The sequence below is a fragment of the Carassius gibelio genome, chromosome A20 (genome assembly GCF_023724105.1).
Source record: "Carassius gibelio isolate Cgi1373 ecotype wild population from Czech Republic chromosome A20, carGib1.2-hapl.c, whole genome shotgun sequence".
Taxonomy (NCBI): Eukaryota; Metazoa; Chordata; class Actinopteri; order Cypriniformes; family Cyprinidae; genus Carassius; species Carassius gibelio.
In genome coordinates, this window is record NC_068390.1 from 3,071,197 (window position 1) to 3,095,809 (window position 24,613).

Sequence of the window (24,613 nt, forward strand, 5' to 3'; positions counted from 1 at the left end):
CTGGAGTGCTGTGATTACTTGTTGATTCTTGTGTGTTTTTATCAGCTGTTTGGACTCTTATTCTGATGGCACCCATTCACTGCAGAGCATCCATTGGTGAGCAAGAGATGTAGTTATTTCTGTAAATCTGTTCCAATGAAGAAACAAATTCATCTACGTCTTGAATGACCTGAGGGTCTTTTTTTTAATCAGATTTTACCTTTCGGGTGAACTACTTCTTTGAGTGAATAAAGTTTAATTCTGAACTGTTCAAAACAATTCCCTTCAATACTGAACATATTCACAAAAAAGAATGACCTCTCTCACCTTATTGCTTTAAATGCATTTCAGCAAACCACATGCTTGGACTATGAAAATCTGGCTTGAAGAGGTATTCAATTAGTAAAGCTTCCATGTGTGCACATAAAGGGATAAAGTGATCTGGAATAAACTCTGCGATTCATCTTTTAAACAGGACATTCGAGACAGGCTGGGAAGAGAGGTGCTGCAATAGTGTCAAATATGTGGAAATAAATAAATACTATTAATGCATTTTTGAAACAATCTATCATGATAACGTATTCGAGTCAACTCCAAAATCCAAACCAAGACTTTGTAAAACAGAAAAATAGGACCCCTTTAACAACCATTGTTTTTCTCATCCACATCTACAGACAGTTCAAATGAACATCTAATCCCATGAGTGTTTCATGTTACTGGGTTTGTAAATGAAGCTACACCACAGCAGTTTCAGTTTTTGTTACTCAACTGTTTACATGCATACATTTTCAGGTGTGCAGAGAGAGAGAGAGAGAGAGAGAGAGAGAGAGAGAGAGAGAGAGAGAGAGAGAAAGAGAGAGAAGAAGTGCTCACCCAGGACAGAGCAGTAATGCTGTCAATAGCTGGAAGTAAAATCACTGTAACATGCAGCAATACAGAAATGCTGTCAAAATTTTTATTTTTTATTTCTAATAGATTTGTTCACCCCACTGCAGATACTGAGGTGAGATGAAAGAGGAAGTGATGACGTGTTTATGGAATATATATGCGAGACACATCCTCAACATGCCAAAGGTGAAAACTAGCTCACGGAAAGCAGTGCATGAAGTCATTTCCATCAGCACACTACTGTTATTATCATTTATTCTGTGTTATTATTAGAGAATCAGATTAATTTTTAAAGTAACTAGTTATTTAATGCAATATTAAATAATGAATCTATTATTTAGTAGATTAGGAAAGTTTATCTCTAAAAACAGAGTAAGCTTTAGTTACCTACACGATGTGTATTTGATAGGAATTAAAACATGTTGAAGGATTAATATCGCTGCTTTCCATAGAAATCAGTGTGTATTTAACAAACTATACGTCTTTTTTGCAAGTACTTAATTTAAATGTTTATTTAAATGTCTGAATATATAAAGCACAGAGCACAAATCTCTGTCTCAGCACAACATGTCAAAGGGTAAAATCAATTATAATATAACATTTTACTTAGCTAATTTTAGATGAAAGTCATCTGTGTTAAATATTCCTAGGTATTTATTTTTTTCAATAAAAATAAGCTTCTGTTTCTTAGGTCAGAGGGTCTTTGCTATATTATGTTCTAATATCATTCTGCCTCAATTAACTACAGTAATTATAGAGTTTAGGTGTAGCCTAAAGATGACTTACTGCTGTTTAATCATTTTGTTGTTGTTAAAATGACATTCTGTTCCATAAATGCATTGTCTGCTGGTTTATTTAGCTACTTTTCCCTACACTACATTAAGGTTGATGATACACTGAGACAGTGAGACAACTATCTGGTTGCCCGTTGGTGGAAACATTGCTCAAAAAGTTGCCCTGTCTATCATCACCAGCCTAAGACTTTGAATGTGGTCTGAGAAATTCAGCTTCTCATCTATCACAACTCCAAGGTTTCTAGCTGTTTTTGAAGGAGTTATGGTTGATGAGCCTAGCTGGATGGTGACATTTTGATAAAGTGATGGATTTGTTGAAACCACAAGCAGTTCTGTCTTGGCAAGGTTGTAAGGTCCATCATCCAACAAGAAATGTCTGTTAGACATGCTAAGATGCGAGCAGTTATTGTCGGATCATCAGGATAGAATGAGAGGTAGAGTTTAATTTCATCAGACAGAGAAGAGAAGTGGTCCAAGAACTGAGCCCTGAGGCACCCCAGTAGCTAGATGTTCCGACTTGGACACCTCACCTCTCCAAGTTATCTTTAAGGACCTATCTGAGATGTAGGATTAAAGCGCAAATTAAGACCTGACAACTCTTGTGGGTTTGCTACTGTTACAATAAAAAATCACAGAAGGGTGAAAACATGCCTGGTATTACACTGGTGTGATGTAAGCAAAACCGTTTCAACAAATAAAAAATATATTGGGTGTGTAAGATTTATAGTTTTAGACCTTTTTTGCCTTTACATTGACAAGTTTTGATGAGAGAAACTTGGGGAGGTGTTGGCACAGTGGATAAGACACATGCCTTTGGTGTGAGAGACCCGAGTTCGAATCCACTGTGAGACACCAATGTGTCCCTGAGCAAGACACTTAACCCCTAGTTGCTCAAGAGGTGTGCGACCTCTGACATATATAGCAATTGTAAGTCGCTTTGGATAAAATTGTCAGATAAATGTAGAGAGAAAGTGATGGGAAGAATAGAGGGGAAAGGAATTGGTAAAAGACCTCTAGCTAGGACTTGGGTCACCTGAAGAAGAACGCTGATGGAATGTTGCCATTCAAATACATAAGTTTGGTGAATAAATGCGGGGCTCGGTGAAGGGTCAAACTGAGGTTATCCTCTAAAATGTTCAAAAACTTTTACAGTACAATCAGTCAAGGATGAAGACACGCTCAGTTGAAGATAAATCAAAAGCATTATTTTGAAAGCACTTGAGTTATGCAAAAGATTGTCAGCCTTGAAAATGTAACTCATTTTTGCTGAAAGTGAAAGGCGTCTGGAACAATAATGCTTTTATGAGGATTGAGTTACTGCTGCAGCTCAAATGCCTGAAGGTTTAGCATTTGAACACTGTATTGTATTAAAGCATGACAGACCAAGGTCAGACTGTTGCAAATCTTCGTATGGGTTGTCAAAACATTTTGAAAGTCAGATTGTGTTCCTTAATCAAATCAAATCATTGAGTTGCATAGTTATTTAGTCAGGCGGTCGGCACACAAAGAGCATCGTTAGTCCTTGATGGAGTCAAACACAATGAATGCAGAGGTGAAAATCAATCAAGAGCGCTACACAAACCCAACGCATCACCATGGAAACAACTTAACATTCCTTCATGCCAGACTAACCTGTTTACCTGGAACTTTTCACTTCGCTCTAATGCATGATGAAGCTGTATGCTTTGTCTGTTAGCATCCACAAGCTTTCAAGCCCAGCAAACTCTTACTATTCAATTATACCGAGGCTCTACCATTTGCATTTGATCATTAGAAGACGGACATGGACAAATGTGAAGGAGTGTGTGAGACTGTCTACAATAATCCCACCATCTGTCTTGGAGATGGAACACGGAACAAACTGTGCCCTTTCTTAGTTTCCAGTGTCAAGTAATTAGCTTGTCTTTACTGAAAAGGGAAATGTGGCATGACACGACTCAATCACAGCCAATAGGAACACAGCTGATGTGTAAATTACAGCTCTGCAGAGTCACATTTTGGATGAATGTGATTTCCTGGCAGGCCACAGAAGTCGAAAACCAAGTGCCTAAACAAAATATCCTTTTGCTCATCTCAGATGGTCAGGACAAAAACTCTGATTTAACATGAAAGAGCTTTTACCACTTGTCGAATTATTATTTCACTCCTGTTTAGGACACAATCTGACAGTGTCTCCTTCTGGTCCCACAAAGCCATGGCATTCACAACAGAGTCAGAATGATCATCCCAGAAAACCACTTCTAGCAGCCGTGTAGGATATTCTGCACTATTATCCTGCCTGTGAAGGGCATAGGACAGAGGAGAGTCTTGGTGCATCGTTGCCAGTGATTTCAACGATTTACTCCATCAGAAAATGGATTCCAGGACAGTTGTTGCTTCAGTTTTTCGGCCCTTTTGATTGAAATGTATATGCAAATCTGATCTAGATACTGAAAAGGGCCATATTTCAAACACTCACAAAATAATTTCCAGTGAAATGGCACTCTAACTATTAAGATTGGAGTCAAATTAACAGGGTTCATTTTCAAAATAAATGTGATAAGTGCCGACTAGTTAATGTTAGTTAATGTACTGGGAATCTTCAGAAGGATTTGCGATGTCTAGGAACAACACAAACTTTGACAGGCTTTAGCGCATTTATTCTTCTGATAAAAGAATGGCATCTACAATTCTTCTTTATTACATCTGGCAAGTTTATAATCACCAAATAGGCATCATTGACCTGGAAATGTGGACAGACTTGTGTTGATTCGTTCTGATGCATTTAACATGAAAGCTCAGGAAAAGTCATTTCAATAAAATTAACTGGTGAGGAAGATCTGAATATGTTTTGCACATTACGATAAACTCTCATTTCCAAAGCTCAAGGAAAATTGTTTTAAACATAATATGATGTATTTAAGATACAGTTAACATTATGTAGTTTCAGTTGTTATGATAATAATAGAATTATCCATAATCTAGGGTTAACATGTTTTGAAAGCATGATGACAAAGCTCTAAGCTGAATGGCTGTTAACAGACTCAAACAGTCTCAGAAGAAAACAAATGCAGTGTGGGACATTTCGCAAAGGGCCGTGTATAATGCAACTCTGACAAGATTACACAGCCTCTACATTCATCCCTTGTAAAGTACTGCCACTACAGTTATCAAAGTCATCTTTGTTAACATTAGTCAATAAAAATACAATGGTAACACTTTACAATAAGGATCTGTTAGCTAATTGACTATTAACTAACATGACCAAACAATGAACAATACATTTGTTACAGTATTTATTAATCTTTGGTAACTAATGTTAACAAGCTCAACTTTTGATTTAACTAAGATTAATAAATGCTGTAGAAGTATTGTTCATTCTTAGTTCAAGTTTACTAAAGTAGTTAAATATATTGTTCAGTCATGAAACACTTCCCAAGCGGCAGACTGGTTTACTCAAAGCCAATTGCTCATCTAATCATTTGTTAGTTCGTTCCTATCTACATAACCTATTTATTCCTGACTTGTATGGAATCAGTCATTGTCCCACTGGATTTCGCTTACCCTCCACCTACCCCAGCACCACCTGTCTAGATCTGCTCGGGGGTTCTCCTTGTTTTACTTAAAGCAGTCTTAATTCAAGTCATTATTTCACGTGCACTTTAGATGTATCCTATGTATCTAGTCTGCCAAGACCCAGCCTATGCAATGCTGGTAAAACTGAGATGTCATGATTGAACTAAAGATAACTAATGAACCTTAATTAATGAACTAATGTACATCATTAGTTCATGTTAGCTCAGGTCCATTAAATAGGATACACTGATACAACATTTGAATGTTGAAATTAACAGATGGTCTTAACAAAAACAAAAATGCTCATTAATTTTCTTGCCGTAGGTGGTGTTTATGGAATGGCGTGTCCCTGGTAATGCTTGTATACAAAGCAACACTGACTACTTTATTAGGCATTATAGTCAGGCAGTTGTGGCCTAATGGTTAGACAGTTGGACTCCTCAATTCTCATACCTACAGAAAATGTAGGTGGGGGAGGGAATGAACAGCAGGGCATCTAACCCCATATTGCTCCCCAGGTGCAGCAGCAGCAAAAAAAAAACAAAAAAAAACAAGGCTGCTCCAGGTTTTGTTCACAGTATGTGTGTGTCTGCGTTGTTCACTACTCACTGCTGTGTGCGCGCTTGAATGGGTTAAATGCAGAGCACAAATTCTTAGTATTGTTCATTATACTTGGCTACACAACACTTCACTTTTAATAAAATAAAAAATAGCCATCTAACATTTTCTCAAGACAATTCTGAAGCTCATACTTAAAGACTCAAAATAAACCGAGTTTAATGTCTACAATAAATAAAAATTGACACTACTTTCTTAATGCACATTACTAGTCTTGAGGTAAACAATTAATCTGTTCAAGTTAATCCACATTAAAAAAAAAAGTCCGTTTTAGTAATCTTTAATCAAAATCTGAACTTTTGCTTGGGTTCTGCAATGCCATTGCTTCTCTGAGGATGTCAGTTTGACGGCTCAGGCAGAATATCCTTAACCACATCCAACCAACCATTAGTTTGCTGCAAGCGAGAGATGGTGAGGAGGAGTGCTGAAATAAAACCCACCCTCTATTCAATAATCCGCTTCAGTTGGAAATACGTCACAACATGGAAGTAAAGTCAGCAGCAACTTCCAGTTCAGGTGTACTTTAAGACTTTACCCTGGATTAAATTTCATTATTGAGGAGATATGCTTTACGAACACACGTCACACGTAGGACGCGTGTCTGGTAGACATGGCCCTAAACTGGCCTTATAATGCAAGGCTTCCTTAACACCAACCACTCCATTAGTCATTCAGACAGACATCCTACTGACTAGTAGATCTACAACTGTGCCGTTTTGCATATCACTATGCTGTAATAATACAGTAATATCTCTTTGTAAATATTAAAAAAAATGTGTTTGACCAACTCTTCTGACCTCATTCTTAATGACATTTAGAGGACAAGAGCATGTGAATGCGTGACAGGTAACAGACCGGCAAAAAGACAGCACAGCCTTTACCTCCATACTGACTGATCTCAAACGCCACAGGCAAAAGTTGATATTAAGCACATCTATCTCTGTCAGAGATATTCAATTACTACAGGGCAATTTCCTTATGCACACTGGTTGTCTGATCATGTAATTAAGTTATTTATCTGATATACCGTTTTCATAAAACAAACGATGAGGACCTGATCATGAATTTTTTCATTGTGACACTAATTTTAAAGTATTTTTGCTTTCATTTTAAAAGCTCAATGTATCCTTGACCCCATGTGAAACGCCAATTCAACAAAACATCCCGTGACGTTGTTCTCTCAGTGAGTATTAAAGTCGACACAAGACGCCATTCGCAACCCATGTTACTTCCCTAATGTGACGGATAACAGGATATTCAATGACAAAACGGTGTAAGGCAGGACTTGAATTTGTCCATGGGGAACTGAGGTGAATGGAAGCCATCCCTAAATCTTCATTTGGCCTTTAGTCAACATTAGTCAAGCCTAGATGGTGTCGGCCAAATGGAAAGTTGTCTACTTCCTAATAAACAAGGTAATAAAAGAACTCATTCGCCTCTGAGTAAATGCCAGTTGGGATCTGCACTCTGTTAGTCAGTACATACGTGTTTCCTTTTCAGACATCAAAGATATTTTAGCACCTGATGGCTGATGTGCTGCGACATGAGTGTGTGTGTGTGTGTGTGTGTGTTTGTGTGTGTGTAAGAGCAGCTCAGGTGCTGAAGTAACCTGGCACACATCAAAGATAGAAAGATCAAAACCGACTTAGTTTAGCTTCTTTAGTGTGTGTGCAACAGTGTGTTTCTACAACCTAAATAAGACTCATTGGCATTTTGCTGAAAATGTCATTAATAGCAAAGGAGATGTGTGATGGTTGGTGTGTGGAGGGGTTATTATAAACTCTCTGTAAACACAGCTGCCACTTTCCTATTGTCTCTCTGTGAATGTTTTAGAGGAGACAGCTTCATTCATTATAATGGGAGCAATTTAGATTTGACACACTGCAAACATACCACTTTGCAAGGTCAAAAATAAATGGGTGGCCAACTGAGAAAATTTGCCAGCAATATTTTTCATTATTTTTTTGGGTGTATATATATATATATATATATATATATATATATATATATATATATATATATATATATATATATATATATATATGGCAAGAGCCATATATTTATTCACTCGCAGTATCGTCTATGAGATAAGCCAGTCTCGTACAGGAAAACTCACTTACAAGCTTACAAGCAGTATCGACAAACCACAACACATTTGTAAGTGCAAAACTGAACAGAATTTCTTTTTTTAATGGGCAAGTAGAGTTGATAAAAGTTACAGAAACTAAAATAAACTTTTTATGAACATGAGGATAAAGCAGAAGGATTGCGACTGGCAAATGAAACTGCAGTCTTTTTTTAGATCTTCAAGAAACAGGGGGGTTCCTCCTAATATTGCCAAAACCAGGAAAATTCAAAAGAATTTAGGAAAATTCACTCTGATGGCTTTTTATTTACTATAGATAAAAACCCAAGTGAGCTGCTTTAGCTGGATTTCCATCCAACTATTTTGATGCACATTTTGAAAGTGTGCAAGCAATTTGGCTAAAAAAAATATGCTGCCAATATGCTCATGGGTCAATTCATTACGTCTTACAGCCTGTTTTGAACCAATCTGGAATACAGATCCAGACCACAGTCCACTATTTGAGGACCCCTGACATGGAAGTGCCTGATGCCAATCAGGCAATTTAGGACCATCTTCCTACTCAGTGCTGAATGCAAAATATTATTCTCAGTGCTGGCAAAGAGGATGTCCATATACATGATTGAGAATGGATGTGTTAACACCTCAATCCAAAATAGTGGGATCCCAGGATTTGCGGGATGCCTGGAACACACAGGAGTCCTAAGCCATACACGAGGTATCACATTAAGTCTTTATGTACTACCTGAAGTACTACCACATACCAGATCACCTCAAGGTTATGATCAGAAGCTACCTGGATGGAATCAAGCTCTGTTTAAAAACAAAGGACTATATCACAAAGTGGCATCACCTCGAGAGAGCTGTTGTCACAGGATGTACAATCTCCCCCACCCTGTTCATCATGGGCATGAACCTCATCATTAAAGCAGGAGAAATGAAAACTATAGGTCTAATAATGGACTCAGGGATAAGCAACCAGCTATCAGGGATTACATGGATGACTTTACAATCACAACATCATCCCATGTACAGGCTAGGTGGGTTCTAACAAAGCTTGATGAGGCGGCAAAATGGGCCAAAATGACTTCAAAATCAAGAGCTTGGTCATCAGGAAGAGTAACATCTCCTTCAAGTACAATCTGGTCATACAAGGCAAGATCATCCCTTCCATCAAGGACAATCCCATTAAGTATCTGGGAAAGTAGTATGATGAGTCATTTAGGGACCACAACAACGTCCGCAGCACTGAGAAGCAAGCAGAGGGTTGGCTGAAGAAAATTGATCGATCAGGACTCTCAGGGAAGTTTAAAGCATGGATTTATCATCAAGGCCTGCTCTCCAGACTGATGTGGATGATGATAGTGTACGAGGTCCCACTTACAGCAGTGGAAGGAATGGAATGTAAGATCAACTCCAGGGCCGTGCAGAGACCTTTGGAGGGGCAGGTGCTCAAAGTATAAAAGGGGCACATGGAACAAGGCTTTAAATAGCACGGTTCAAAATAGCAATACAGCAATATATTGTGGTGCATTCCTTGCCGATTCGCGTATCGATATGGATGATTATGTATTGATATGGCAGCAAATGCTGTGATGCAGTTTTGAAAAAGAAAAAAGATTAGAAGAGACAATTTTAAGTGTAAAAGTAAAAAAAAAGAAAAATTATTTCCACCTAATAATAGCTCTGGGATTAGAAACTGAAATGTCTTCAATTGTCCCAACCTGATGGCTTTTTCTTCTCTGTTCTACAGAATAATTAAGAACAGCTGTTATAGTAAAAACTACAGAAAACACTCTACATTTTCCTCTTCCCCACCAGCCTCTGTCTCCTGGCTTGCTTACCTGCTCTTTCTGTCACTTGTGCGTCTACATTTGCCTCTTTTTCTTCCTCTATCTATATCTCCTCATCTGATCTATTACTTTCCAGTCTCTGTCCATCTAGGAACAAGGCTCAATCTACTATTTCATTATCAATCTATTATTTTAACCATCACTACTATTCTTGCACCTAATCAATAAGTCCACCTTAAATATTGATACAAAACAATAAACAACTGAGTCATGCTATAAAAGCACTGTATAAATATATGTTATATAGGCTTATGTTTTATTTATTTTTCCTTTTTATTCAAAACAATTCCAAACATGCTTAATATATCAGGAAATATCTCGATTCTCAAACGGTAAGTAAACGCGTTTTGCACCTTTATAGATTGTTATTTGATCAATAAATGGAAAGTGTAATCTATTAACTACACATAAAACCCTGACTTTTTACTTAAGTGCCATATCATGCCATAAAATATTTTTAATACGACTGAATTGGATTTAATGTAAATTTTAATAACAATATTGTAAGTTACTTATTTTAACACTTTCATTTTACAGAGAGTAAAGAACATTTACATTATCAAATAACATTTTCATTCAGTCTAGCCAGAGTTCAGGCACTCTCAAAAACTACCATTACAATCACTGAAGCACTTTACATTACATTATGCACATCAGGATTTAAAAAAAAAAATTCTCTCTCTCGCTCTGAAGAAAGAATTCGCTAAATAATTCAGTCAGCGAGCAAGTGAACAAAAACACCGCATTTCATGATGACTCTTCTGCACGTCTCCGATTGGCCATTGCATTCGCGCAACAGAACTGTTGATTGATTATCATGAAGCATTGTACGAACGTCTCTGGCTCAGCGCCAGCCAGCGAACACAGATTTGAATTTGCAGCTGATGCTGTGCACTGAACGATCAAATCACAGCAACGTTTCTCCCTCAAACAGCATGCTAGCGTTACTCTACACTACAGGCTACACACCGCAATATAAACAACATATCTGCATGTTCTCACATCACGTCATTCTTGTAAAATAATAATAAGTAAATAGTATCAAAATCACTTTGCTGAGAATGAAACACCACTTACCAGCTTCCGCGGTGTTGAAAATATCCTCTGACAATTAAAAAATGTGCGATTGCGCGTGCAGCGTGACGAATCGTCCCCGTTGGATGAGGAGGTCGTCGTCGTCAGGTCAAAGGTCATCATGTTGGTCATCTTATTGACGGCTAAATTATTATTAAAAATTGTACTAATATTTAGATTGTGCATGAGCAGGCATTCACAAAAGGAAACGTTATGACAAAAAAAAAAAAATTTGAGGAAATTTTGCTTTGACAAAAGGGCACTTTGGGCACCAAAGGGCAAAGGGGCAGGTGCTCAAGCACCCAACGCCCCCCCCCCCCCCCTGCACGTGCCTGATCAACTCACATCCCCAGGTCCCTCCAGGCTTCAAATCAGTCGGACTGTACATTAGATCTGGGCAATTATATCTACCCCTCTCTTCCCTGGATGAGGAGTTCCAAGTAGCAAGTGAAGGGTGGCCGTGACCTTACTGGACTCAAGAGACAGTAAGGTCAGAGAAGCTGGTATAAAAACCAGGTCAGGACAAAAGTGGGAGGCCTCAGCATCTCTGGCCCTAGCATAAGGGAACTTAAAGCTCAAAGACATAATCGGAGCACTATGTACAGGAAGGAAAGGCCTGGCAATGACCCACTTCCAAGAGTGGGGGAATGTGGAGAGGATAGCCATGGTCTAAGCTGAAGTAAGTGGTCTAGAGGAAGAGTGAAGGAAAGCAAAGGATGCAGGGCTAGGATTCCAGGGAGCCTGGACAAGGTGGGATCTCCCTAAGAGGAAGGTTTTTTCCTTTTCCTATTTGGCGCCTAAACTCTGGAATAACCTACCTTACATTGTTCGGGAGGCAGACACACTCTTGCAGTTTAAATCTAGATTAAAGACCCATCTCTTTAACCTAGCATACACATAACATACTAATATGCTTTTAATATCCAAATCCGTTAAATGATTTTTAGGCTGCATTAATTAGGTAAACCGGAACCGGAAACACTTCACATAACACCCTATGTACTTGCTACATCATTAGAAGAATGGCATCTACGCTAATATTTGTCTGTTTCTCTCTTGTTCCGAGGTCACCGTGGCCACCAGATCCAGTCTGTATCCAGATCAGAGGGTCACTGCAGTCGCCCGGATCCAGTACGTATCCAGACCAGATGTGGATCAGCACCTAGAAAGGACCTCTACTGCCCTGAAAGACAGCGGAGACCAGGACAACTAGAGCCCCAGATACAGACCCCCTGTAAAGACCTTGTCTCAGAGGACCACCAGGACAAGACCACAGGAAACAGATGATTCTTCTGCACAATCTGACTTTGCTGCAGCCTGGAATTGAACTACTGGTTTTCGTCTGGTCAGAGGAGAACTGGCCCCCCAACTGAGCCTGGTTTCTCCCAAGGTTTTTTTCTCCATTCTGTCACCGATGGAGTTTCGGTTCCTTGCCGCTGTCGACTTTGGCTTGCTTAGTTGGGGTCACTTCATCTACAGCGATATCATTGACTTGATTGCAAATAAATGCACGGACATTATTTAAACTGAACAGAGATGACATAACTGAATTCAATGATGAACTGCCTTTAACTATCATTTTGCATTATTGAGACACTGTTTTCCAAATTAATGTTGTTCAGTGCTTTGACGCAATGTATTTTGTTTAAAGCACTATATAAATAAAGGTGATTGATTTATTGATTGAAGGTGACATGGGCTGACCTTTGGAGGCTTGAGCCATATCGGATCTCCTTTTTGCTAAGGGTCATCTATGACACCCTTCCAGCCCCTGTGATTCTATACAGATGGGGGATGAGGGACGACCCAATATTTTGCTCTATGGGCAAAAAGGAACTCTGGCACACATCTTGTCAGGATGTTAGACAGCGCTTGCCCAGTCCAGATAAAGATGGCACCATGACAAAGTACTGACTGTGCTAGCTGACATCCTAGATCAAGACCAGGAAATGGCAACTTAAGAGCAGGCCGCCATATGTTATAACATTTATCAAGGAGGGGACAAAGAAACCAAGGCTTAATAAATCCAGGGTTAGCCTCATGAAATCTGTCCAAGAATGGGAGCTTAGGGTAGACTTTAAGATAAGGTTTCAGTTCCCAGATGTCGTCCATACTACCTTAAGACCTGATGTAGTCCTCTTCTCCGCAGAAGGAATGAAGTTCATCCTAGTGGAGCTTACAGTGCTTTGGGAAAAGGGGTGGGAGGAGGCATTTGAAAATAAGGCTGAACGCTATAAAGACCTGGTGCATGACTGCAGGGACAAAGGCTAGCAGGTATTGTTGTACCCAGTTGAGGTGGGATGCAGGGGCTTCCCAGCCCAGTCAGCCTGGAAGCTGATGACAGAGGTTGGACTGAGGAGGGCTGAGAGAAAGAAAGCAGTGCATGACTGGGGGAGGCAGCAGAGAAAGCCTCTTATTGAATTTGGAGCAGGAGGGAGGAGTTGAGCTGGCAGCCAGGAAGGAGTGAGTAGTGGCTGGCCACCACTGCTGACCCACCACCAGTAGACTGTTATGGTTAAGGAGAAGCATCCAAAGATGTTACCACTCAACAATTCACGTGACATCAGATTAACATGATTTTGCTTTGTCCTTTGTCTTGGATTTCTTCTTTCACAGAGATTGCAACAAATTCTAAGATTATATTCACTACAAAGGGGTTATACAGTGCAGCCTTACAATTTGGCAAAATAAAGCTGTCTTAGGAGGAAGCAAAGTTAAGTTGCCTTTTACTTTGGACCAAAACTCAAGAGAAAGCTCACTAAGTTGCAAAACTGTGTACAGACTGACAGAAAGACTTGCAGCACTAATTCTTTACCTAACATGGAATGACCAGATGGACTGGATATTGTTCAGCATCAAAGAGGGAAGTCTGACATGGCTCTTCTATCAGCGGGTGCACATAAAGGCCAAATAAAGAAAGGGCTGAATGGAATATCTTTTGAAATACTAAAGAGATTTGGATCTGGTGGAATGGCTTGCTCTATAAAAATCCTATCGCTTCCAGGCTGATAAACAGCATGGTGTCAACGTTGTTTAACATTTCCAGAGGCAGGGCTCCTCTGTATAACTGCCACTGGACCTTTTGTAGAGCACAAAATAGCCTTTGTGCTACTGATGTCTGACTTTATCTAAACTGTCTTGACACATTTAATCATGCTTTACTAAGTCTTATTGACACATTTAGGAAAAGATCAGGCTGCAAGATTAATAAGCATCATGGTACTTTGTCACCCATATAGAATTACTACTCTGAAAATGCACCAACTACTAATACATATGGACAGACAGATGGTGGATTGTAATGTCTTAATAAACAATCATATTTAAGAATTTAGATCTAAGTTGCTGTAACATACCTTTCATAACACAATTTTGAAAAGAACAACATTTATTTGAAATCTACATTTTCTGTCACAATGTAAAAGTCTTTACTGGCAATTTTGGCATATGGGAACTGAATTTATTTAATGGCTGCACTGTCCAATTTTTATTTTTCTGACTGTTATGTTTCTTGTAAATAAATGTCTCAGCCTCAACATTCAGTGACTGTTTGAAACTACTTTTTGTTAAACTTATTTAAGACTTTATAAAAAGAAAATAAAACAATAGCAAATCACTGTTTATTCAGATCTTAATGAACTAGGATGCACTTTTTTTGTAGGACTTTTTGGTAGCATGACATATGTATATGCTATTTGTGCATTCATAATTCACATTTACTTCACACAAAACAAAAAAGTCTGTTATTGGCTGAGCATTTTGTCTAGATTTGAGAAGCTAGTAGTCTCATAAAGACTGAATAATAGTTTCGTTTTCAGCTTGATAGCATTCATGTGCATACACCGTATAATACCGCATTAACCATGGATTATTACTGCCATAAACCTAAATGGTTATGATGGAGTCTGAATGAACCTAAAACAAATGCTCTTATTTACTCTTCAGCTCACTGCAGGTAATTATATTGCAGCAACGTTACATCCAGCCTCCATTTCCCCAAACCCTGAATTTGAATTCACAGTGCATTTCTCTTCTAGCGGTTTATATTTGTGTCAGACTCACCCCTATTGGCTGGAAGATAAGACCATCGACTTCATGGCTGACCTGCGAGGTGAAACTGCCCTCCAGGAGCTGTGAACAAAGCAAAAGACAATGAGAATATTTAATGTGTACTCAGCACAAAGAACAAGAAGCCTATAGGCAGAGGCACTCTATATTAGGGAACATATTCACTAAATAAGAGTTTTCCCTCAGTAATCTCATAATTTGCTGTTTATTAATAGTTAGTAAAGTAGAGATATCAAAGGGGTCTAAAATATATTTCATGCAGATTTAAACATAAATATGTGCTTTATAAGAACTAGTAAACAGCCAATATTCTTGTAATAAACAGGCTAATAAGCAACTAGTTAATAGTAAATATTGTTACTTAATCTGAAATGTTACCAAAAAAATGTAAATAAGGACTATATGCCCCACTAGGAATCGAGTAGATTAAAAGGGTCTGGTGCGTGGTTTCAGAGGTGGAGCAAGTAATTATAGACACAAAGACCAACACATAATTTAATCTTTGATATAATGTGCACTGGTGAATCAACAATAACACTAGAAACACACATAAGAAAGTAAACAGAGTCCGTTTTTATGCCACATTGACTTTGCGGAACATCCTTGAGAAATTGCAACCAATATCAAGTAAACACCGCATTATGATAGTGAAGTGTACAGAAATACATATCTCAAACAGAAAGTACAAAAAAAGCATGTGTTCTCATTATAGAGCAGTTGCTGTACATGAATTCCTTTCTAATAAATGTTTCAAGACCTTGAGCCTGTTTGTGTTTAAACAGATCTCTGTCCTCAGTGTTCGCAACAAGCTCTCGCACCCTGATATCCTGCCGAACCGAACACTTTCCAGTAGAAAAACTCTCCACTACTTTCATTACTGGTAATCTGTCCTCAGCTGGACATGGCACACGATCCACAGGGACTCTGTTATATTACACAGGGCTACAGCAGCAGAGTCTTAACAGAGATTTTCTTTCCGTGACTGTAATGAAGCACGACCCTCCACTCCACATTAGCTGCTTTATTTTCTCCTTTAATCTCTCAGAAACACGTCTGCAGTGCTATTGAAAGAGCCTCGGATGGTGTATTAAAATTCCAGTCAGTCGGCAGTCTGCAGCAAACCGCATCTGTCAAGCTCTTCATGAGAGCCTGTACCTGTTCAGAGAGGAGGCCAGTTTCCATATCCCAGCCCATTTAACGAGGACATTACGAATTAATGAGATCATTAACTCCCGTTAAACTCTTTGAGAGTGGCCATTGAGATGTGTGGAACTGAGGTTGTTTATGTCATCCAATCCTTTGAAATTCCCCTCAGAGATGAGTGTCTGTCTTTCTTTTGTTCTCTTTCATTTCGTTTTTTTTGATTGTTTGTTTGTTCACTCACTCCTTATTTTAGATCTTTTTTGTTGTGTTATCTCTTTCGTTCTTTGTTTGCGCTTGCCCATTCTCTTCCTCTCGTCTTGTTCTTTTCAGTTTTTTTCTTTCATTCACTCTTTAAATATTTTTTTTTCTGTCGTTTTCTTCCGTGCTGTCATTTTGTTTCAGTTTTTGTTTTCTTTGATTCCTTTTTTTCATTCATTCCTGAATCGAATCTATTGTTTTGTTCTCTTTCATTAGTTTCTTCTTGTTCATTACCTTTCTTTCATTTAATCTCATTCTTTCTCTCATTTCATCTCAAGTCTTCCTTTAAGTCATTGCCATCTTTTGTTATTACCTCTTGCTCTTTGTTTGTTTGTTTCTCTTTTCTACATTTTGATTTCTTTCAGAAGTTCTTTCTTTTTCATTAGTTTTATCAGGATTTTTCATTTTGTTCTCGTTCTGTTCCTTTATTTTCATTTTTTTTCCTTCTTGTTCATTGTCTTTTTTCATAAACCTGTTTTATTTTCTCTTTCGTTTTCCTTCCTTCCTTAAAAAACAAAAAACTCTACAGGTTACCGAAAGCCTGTAAAACTACTAAAGGATTTGGGCAGATAAAACAGATGTTGTTTTCAAAAGCATTGCTGATGTGAATACTTTAAAGGCCAGTAAATCAGAATATTTATACTATAATATAAAATATACGTCCTATTATGATTAACCTCATTGTTATTATTGTGATGTAATAAGATAACAAAAAAAAAAAAAAAGTTTGGTAACACTTTATAGCAAGTATACGATATAACAAAATGCAAAAAGATTTCATTATCTGAGCTAATTAAACAATCATATTTACAGAGACGTTTAATGAAGAACTCACTATTTGTACATAGTATTAACAATGTACAGATCACAATGTATGAATGTTTTGCCTGAAACCCGTCTTTCTTCATGAGCTGCACGCGCACACAAACATACCCTGCATCACAATTTGTATTCTAAGCCTCCGATCTCAAATCAGTGAAGCATGAAAACAATAAACCGGAGAAACCCAGGTGCTCGAGTCATGATGTGCTTCAGAGCTGGCAGACTGCTGTACGACAACCACGGTGCTTCATCAGTTTTTAATTGTCTTTAAATGTCACACAAGTTTAAAGGTTGAGGATAAAACTCTTTCATTTTTAATGCGGATAATGTCAGAAGGAAGGTAGGAAGAACTGTGTAGCGTCTGAATAATAACAACAACGTATGAAGGAGAGGGAAAGTGAATTGAGGAGTATCAGAATGGTAATGTTCACAGGATGATTGACAGGACAGTTTATGGTCCCATGATGCATATAATTACGCAATCCTCAATTAGTGACTGGAAATATGAGTTTTGTTGTGATAAATGGCATTTTAATGTGCTGCCTGGGCTTTAATTTTAAAAAAAGCACAAAGGCACGCATTTGTACTCGTCAGACGCATGAATGCATGACAAATACCACAAATCAGTTCACTAATGCACAAATACACCTGTAACTGAATGCACAAATAAACGCAGAGTCGTTTGCATTAATTCTCTGTTCAGATTCCATTCCCAAATTCACCTTTTCCCCTATTTCATCTCAAGCTTTCAAAAGGGTGTGCATTTTATACATTTATATCATATATTTACATCACCACAGACCACAGCTGATTATCATTCACAAGTTGCCCTTTATGAGATATCGGTGTCCTGCATATTACTGGCCAGTTCATGTTCGAGGGTCAGTCCTAATGCTGAAGGCTTTCTATCTGAAGGAATCGTGAGTGAGTGAATGATCCTCACTGTGGAGATGTCACTCTCCACCGATTACTGATGGGAATCTTTTTTCCCACTCCTCTATTTTCCTCTTCCTGTCTGCACATCAGATGGCTGGAGACCTCAACAATGACACCCTCTCAGTTCATTATGACTTCATCCTGAAAGACTTCATCCTCAGATCAGACCCGAACAAGACAAAACAGAGTCACACGCAAACACACCAGACTTATTCATGGCCAACAATGAACAGAGAATGAAATGTTGTTAGGAAACGACTACTGCAGACATGCGCTGAACCTCTTCATGCTTGAAATCTCTGTTAATTTCACCGAAAATGATCCCACTTATCCCTCACAGAGTCGGAGCAGAAGGGCACAGCTCATTGGCTGCTGTTCCTGAGACTGAACTGTAAGGGTCTTTGTGTGAGAGCAGGATTAAGGGCTTTTTGTAGGGTTCATACAATATCTGCGCAGAAATGACATTCTGATCACATGTTTTTAAGCTGAACTCCACAGAATAAGAATGTATCATAAAAAATAAGGTTTATTAAAGAAACAATGCAATATATATTTTTAAATGTAATTAAACTACTTCAAATCACCCAATTTTTGTCATTTGTCAAATAAGCTCCTGTAAAAAAGAACTTGTATACAGTTTGGATTAAAACAAGCACAAAAATATATTTGGTTTTATGTGAAGTGATGTGACATACATCAAGTATGGTGACCCATACTCAGAATTCGTGCTCTGCATTTAACCCATCCAAAGTGGACACACACACACACACACACACACACACACAGCCGTGGGCAGCTATCTATGCTCCTCCGTCGTGCTTTTGCCGGCCCAAGACTCGAACCCACAACCTTAGGGTTAGGAGTCAAACTCTTTTATGGTATAATAAATATTATATGAAAAGTACATTTACTGTACACTAGTAATATATATTTCTGCCATAATGTTAAACTTTTATTTTGGCGGACTGTAGTGAGGACCTTTGTGTTTCTGTTCGTATATTACACCATGACAGTTCTTCTCAAATGAATGGTGACTCTGAGATCAGTTTGATGTGATCATGTCCTCATATAGTTAGAGAACACCACGAGCATCATATGTGCTTGAGTGTGTGTAGTAAAACAAACTGTGACACACACACACCTGGGCATCTACATGTAAATACAGAAAATGACTGAAAGATTTATTATTGATGTTGCAAATTGATTTTTTCAACAAATATCAAAAACAATTTTTCGCCCATTAGCCACGTGCCCTAGAGTAGAGGACTGATGTGTGTGTTAAATGAGCTGAGTCTTTTCTCCTGGGAAATAAGGCTGGAAATGTTCAATAGTTTTTGCAGCAACAGCTACGCCAATTAAAGCTGAAGTCAAGACCAGCCCCAGATCAATACTAGACTCCCTAAGACCATCAACAAAACTAGACTAGAAATTAGGTCATTAATTACTCACCCTCCAGTCATCCTAGGTGTATATGACTTTCAGGAGAACCCAGTCGGAGTTATATATAAAGTAGTGCTGTCAATCGATTAAAAAAAATTAACTAATTAATCGCACAATTTTTTAAAATTAATCGCGATTAATCGCGATTAATCGCAATTAAAAGACTGAAACTTTTTGGATATGTAAATGTAAAATGTAAATAATTAATGTAAACTCAAGACAAAGCAACTATTTAAATTAAAAATATGATTGTTTATTGGAATTTTTGTTTAACTTGTAACACAGATTTTCTCATGTAAACAACATACCTGCAATAAACCATCAATATCCTCCAAATTAACTGTTGGCTTGAAAGCCATATTTATTACAGAAATAAAAACACAGGCATGTAAGTACCATTTGAATTTCAAAACAATCAATGCCAATAAAAAACAAAAATGATTTCCATGTTGAATTCTAAGTGGACTGCAAAAAATTTCCAAAGTATAGTCATTGCCAGTGCTTTAAGTGGGCCGGTATGCACAGGTACTCAGTACCACCACTTCCAAATATAGCTCTTGAGCGTACCGCCACCTCTCCGTGCGCCCAGAACGTGCTTGTAGCGTACCGGTACGCTCATTTGGACATCTGTTTTAATAGAGGTTTTAATCTTTTACCTGCACTGCCGATTTTCAGAGCGCCCTTCACAATGCAAGCTTCCTAATTCATCCCACCCAGAGCAGAAACTACATTACCCATTCACCCTTAAATAATACAAGTGAATAGCGCATGTGTCGCTTTTCCCACTGTTAAGTGTCAACAACTCAACGTGGCCGGAGAATGTGTGTGAAACTCGTTGTGAGTTATACTAAAGCAAAATCTTGAGTATTTATTGTCTGATAAACATTAAAAACTGTCTGCGGAGGTTGAGTCGTCCTGCAGCCCCCGCTGGCTGTTCATTGGCTGCAGCATCTTTTTTCTAAGTTCTAAAAAAATACCGTAGACGGCAAGGCACAAATTTAGATATTAATTTATCTAATTAATCTATAGCCTATGCACAAAGACAATATGATCTTTTTGTCCCCTTTTTGTTTTAAAGCTTGATGAAGAGAGAGAGCGCAAGTTGCTGCAGCTGCGAGGAGGACAGTGATGCACGCGTATAGGAGTGATTGACAGTTCGCGGCACTGTGTACAAAAAATACTCCGCTACACAATTATTTCTTTATTTTCGTTTAAGCTTATTAACGTTAGCGTTACAGAAAGGTCTGATTTACGCACTGTTACAGTCATACAGTCATAATGTTTCTTGTGGCAGACTGAAGAGTAATCCGGCAGAGTTTTATACTGAAACTTTCCGTCTAAAAGTCCTTCCTTGGTCTTATCCATATTTCTTTGCACGTTGAACATACATAGGCCACAACTGGAAATAAAAAAAACTGCAACCGCGTTAATTGCGTTATTTTATTTTAACGCGTTAAATATTTCAAATTAATCGAATGCGTTAACGCGCTAATTTTGACAGCACTAATATAAAGTTGTCTTTGTTCCTTCAAGCAGTTTAATGGCACTCAGGGGGTGAACAAAGGCCTTCTGTGGCGAATCGATGCATTTTTGTAACAATAATCAGGTAATAATCACTTTAATCTAGCTTGCGTTCACTGTTGTACACTGAAGCAGTTCCAGTCACAAAAAAAAAAAGCATTGAGTCACTACAGGAAGCCTTTGTTCACTCCCTGGAGTCGTGTGAGACACTTTTTATTAAGGATGGGCACTTTCTGTTTAACTTCTTTTGGACTGATGCATGCAACACCCGCTGAGCGTTTTTATATAACTCTGACTGGATTCATCTGAAAAAAGAAAGTCACGTACACCTAGGATGAGTTTCATTTTTGTGTGAACTAACCCTTTAAGAACTAGACCAAGAGCTGACAGTCCAAGAGCAAGAAATGGGCACAATGTAGAATAAATTGTCAATTATACAGAATATATTTGCAGCTTGCAGAACGTCTGTGCGGTAAAAACCCCAGCCAGACTAATTATCATCTTCAGCATGTTGGAAATGTTTATCTGTTTGTCCCCGGGCTGAACACAAACATCAGACGAATCTTGCACCTAAACCATTTTACAAAGTGACTGTAGCAGAGGAGAATGGCCACAGAAGTTCACGGATAAATACCTTGCGTGCAGCGTGGATGTCGAAGAAAGGCTTGTTCCTGACGCTGAAGGGCTCCTTGGATTTATCAATTTGGCCCAGCTTCATTTTCTCAAACCGTGGGGAGATGATCTCCTTCTCGATACACAGCAGACGTCTGTTAAAGTCACACTGACCCACAGGCTGACCCTGCAAAACAATCCACACAGACACAAATCACACACAACTCAATTCTACATCACTACTTCCACACTTCAGAGAAATCGATGAAATAATTACTCCAGTCTGTCTTTTCCAGTGGAAGATAACAAGATTAGTACTTTAACTCTGTTCTGCAAATTGCTTGTCATTTTATATTAGCATGTAAGTCATTCAGACTTCATGACTGAATAACAATATTACTCATGTATATTAATATATTTGACTACTTCTCTTTTTTTGTGCCATAAATAGACACAATTTAAGTTTTACTGATGCTTTAACACTGTTTCTAGTTTCTGTTCTACAGTACATCTTTAAAATGTCTACATGTAAATGACCTCTATTATAACTGGCTAAACTCTCTCTGTGTGTGTGTGTGTGTGTGTGTGTGTGTGTGTTTTATCTATCATGTTGCTTCATACTGGGTAAGTCCTCATGTGTAAATGTGGTTGCGATGACGAATTTCAGAATGAGATTATTATTATTTTTTGTTCTAAACAGGCATGAGGTCTTAATCAGCCACGAGTAATGCAAGTAACAAGTGACGATTGCTCTTAAGACAAAACATTTGAAATTCTTGGGTCCAGATTTACTAAACAGGGGCAAATTATCATGTGGGGGAAATCCCATAAAAGCAGCGAAGGGAGTGGAAAGCTGATCTACTGACAATGTGCAAATGAAAGAAACCAGACACAGCATCTCACTTCCATAATGACCATCACAATCTAACTACACTTTATTTTAAGTTTGTTACACGTTGTTACACGTTACATGAACTTACTATAATAATGCAAGTAGCCCTAAGCCAAGCCAAAATCCTAACCCTAACCACATAGTAAAGTACATGTAATATTACTCATCAGAATTAATTGATACATTTTTTGGACTGTTTCAAAAAATAAGCATCCCAACACAATAATAGTTATATATATATATTCATCAACTCAATATCATTAAGATCTGGTTTCATCAATGTCAAATAGGAATCTCATATTAAATGCTGTAATTGTCAGAGCACACAGATGAACCAGATCTTCACTAAAGCCGCTTCTCCACCTTTGGGTCGAACGGTTCCAGTTATCTTTCCACTTGAGCTTGGTTGTGTCACCAAGACAACGAAAATATGACACGTCTATATTATTTTCATATTTTCTAAATGATTGGCTTGAGACTGTGTAATTTTGCAAAGCATTTTCGTTGTGAGGAGGAGCAGACAAAGACAGTGATGTTGCTTCTAAGACACTTTAAGTAAAAAACTGGAGTTTATGCCATGAATTCACCGATTTCAATTGAGATACAAGGCAAGGTGACGTTCCATCAGGCGACTCATCTGCTGACAATTACACAATTTAGGATTACCACTTGATTTAAACTGGCCTGACTTTTCCCCAATTTCTGTTCCATTAAAACGCACGAGCAGCCGTCTCTGTTGTGTGGGTCTCTGGGTGGACTGGGGAGTTTAAATGTTAGAGTATGTCTACATTGCACAAAAAAAAACCCACATATTCGAAAAGATGTGTTTGATTCCTCTTGATTTGTTCCCATTCGGTGTGCTAAGGGAACGTGTTGAAGGAACAGACGCGGTGTGCATCATGCATCTCTGGATATAATCCACCTCACTCTCTCTCCATCACGAGCACAGCCGCGTCTCCATGGTAACACCGCCACATACCGCTCTCTGGTCTGGGATGTATGGCAGCGCTCCGATGGGACCGCCGATCCACCTCACTGCGACCGAATCAAAGCTTTACCTCCTCACTTAATGCCTTAAAGTCAGAGACTCGCTAAACATCTCCAGTGGAATCCACCAGCTCTCCACAGCCCTTACCGCTCTGAACAGGACCGTTCCTGAAACCATTTGTCCTCGTGTATCTCTTTAGGAAGCTCCTCTTGGGGGACTTTGACTCATCTGACTGTATTTGATGCTACACAGTCTGTATTTCTACATATAAACAAATGTGATGTGTTCATGTGAATGTATGCGCATGTGAGGATTTCTGTTGAAATGACTCGATTTCTCCCTGTGACAAATTACAAACTTTTTATATATATATTAATTTTTAGAAACTTCAAAGATATTTAAGAAGTCATGGTCCATGGATTAAAGAACAAGGGCTAAAACATGTATGTACAGTAACGTCCAAAAATATAAGTGTATAAAGAGTTTCAGAGGTGAGTTATTGGGCAGAGATGAGAGTCAGAAAGAGATACATTTAAACAGAAGACATCTTCCAAAACCAACCTCTATAAATTTGACATCTTATTTGCAATTTTCCAATTTCCTACGTTCCTATCTCAAGAGCCGACACACGGCAGCCGACTCTCTGCGGACAACTTCCAGACGCAAATTGAGGAATAAACCACTCATCATATTTAAGAGACTCTCCAGACTTACACACTTCATATCAAAAAGTAATAAAAACTTCTTTAAATCCAGGGCCGGACAGAATAATGGAAACATTATGTGAAAAAAGGAATTTAACATAATGAGATTCAAAGGTGAATCGTTTTAGATAAGCAGAAAGGGTCAGCATTAAAGACTGCACTTCCACTCCCATCTGCTCTGTTTCCAAGGACAATGTAACTGATTTTTTTACTACATACAAACAAATGAAATTTTTAATAATTACTTAATATGTGGTATATGCAAAAAAAAAAAAAAAAGGATTAGATTTGATACGAATGAGGAACGTGACTGGAACAGCTCTGCAGAATGACTGATAGAAACAGGGGCTTGTCATTTGCATGCTGTAAGGGATTAAAGCAA

At 38.3% G+C, this 24,613-nt stretch overlaps 1 protein-coding gene across 2 annotated transcripts in view; it reads right to left on the minus strand.

Annotated features, from left to right (window-relative positions):
* Nucleotides 1-24,613, minus strand: part of LOC127938312 (mRNA-capping enzyme) — an 80,617-nt gene that overhangs the window by 19,846 nt on the left and 36,158 nt on the right. For both annotated transcript variants that reach the window (XR_008148663.1, XM_052534844.1), the window contains exons 11-12: nt 21,670-21,834; nt 14,910-14,978 (exon numbers count right to left, since the gene is read on the minus strand). Coding sequence is in view for 1 of the 2 variants with exons in the window: in XM_052534844.1 (XP_052390804.1) it covers nt 14,910-14,978; nt 21,670-21,834 (234 nt within the window). In the remaining variant the exon portion in view is untranslated. The remainder of the gene's footprint in view (nt 1-14,909; nt 14,979-21,669; nt 21,835-24,613) is intronic.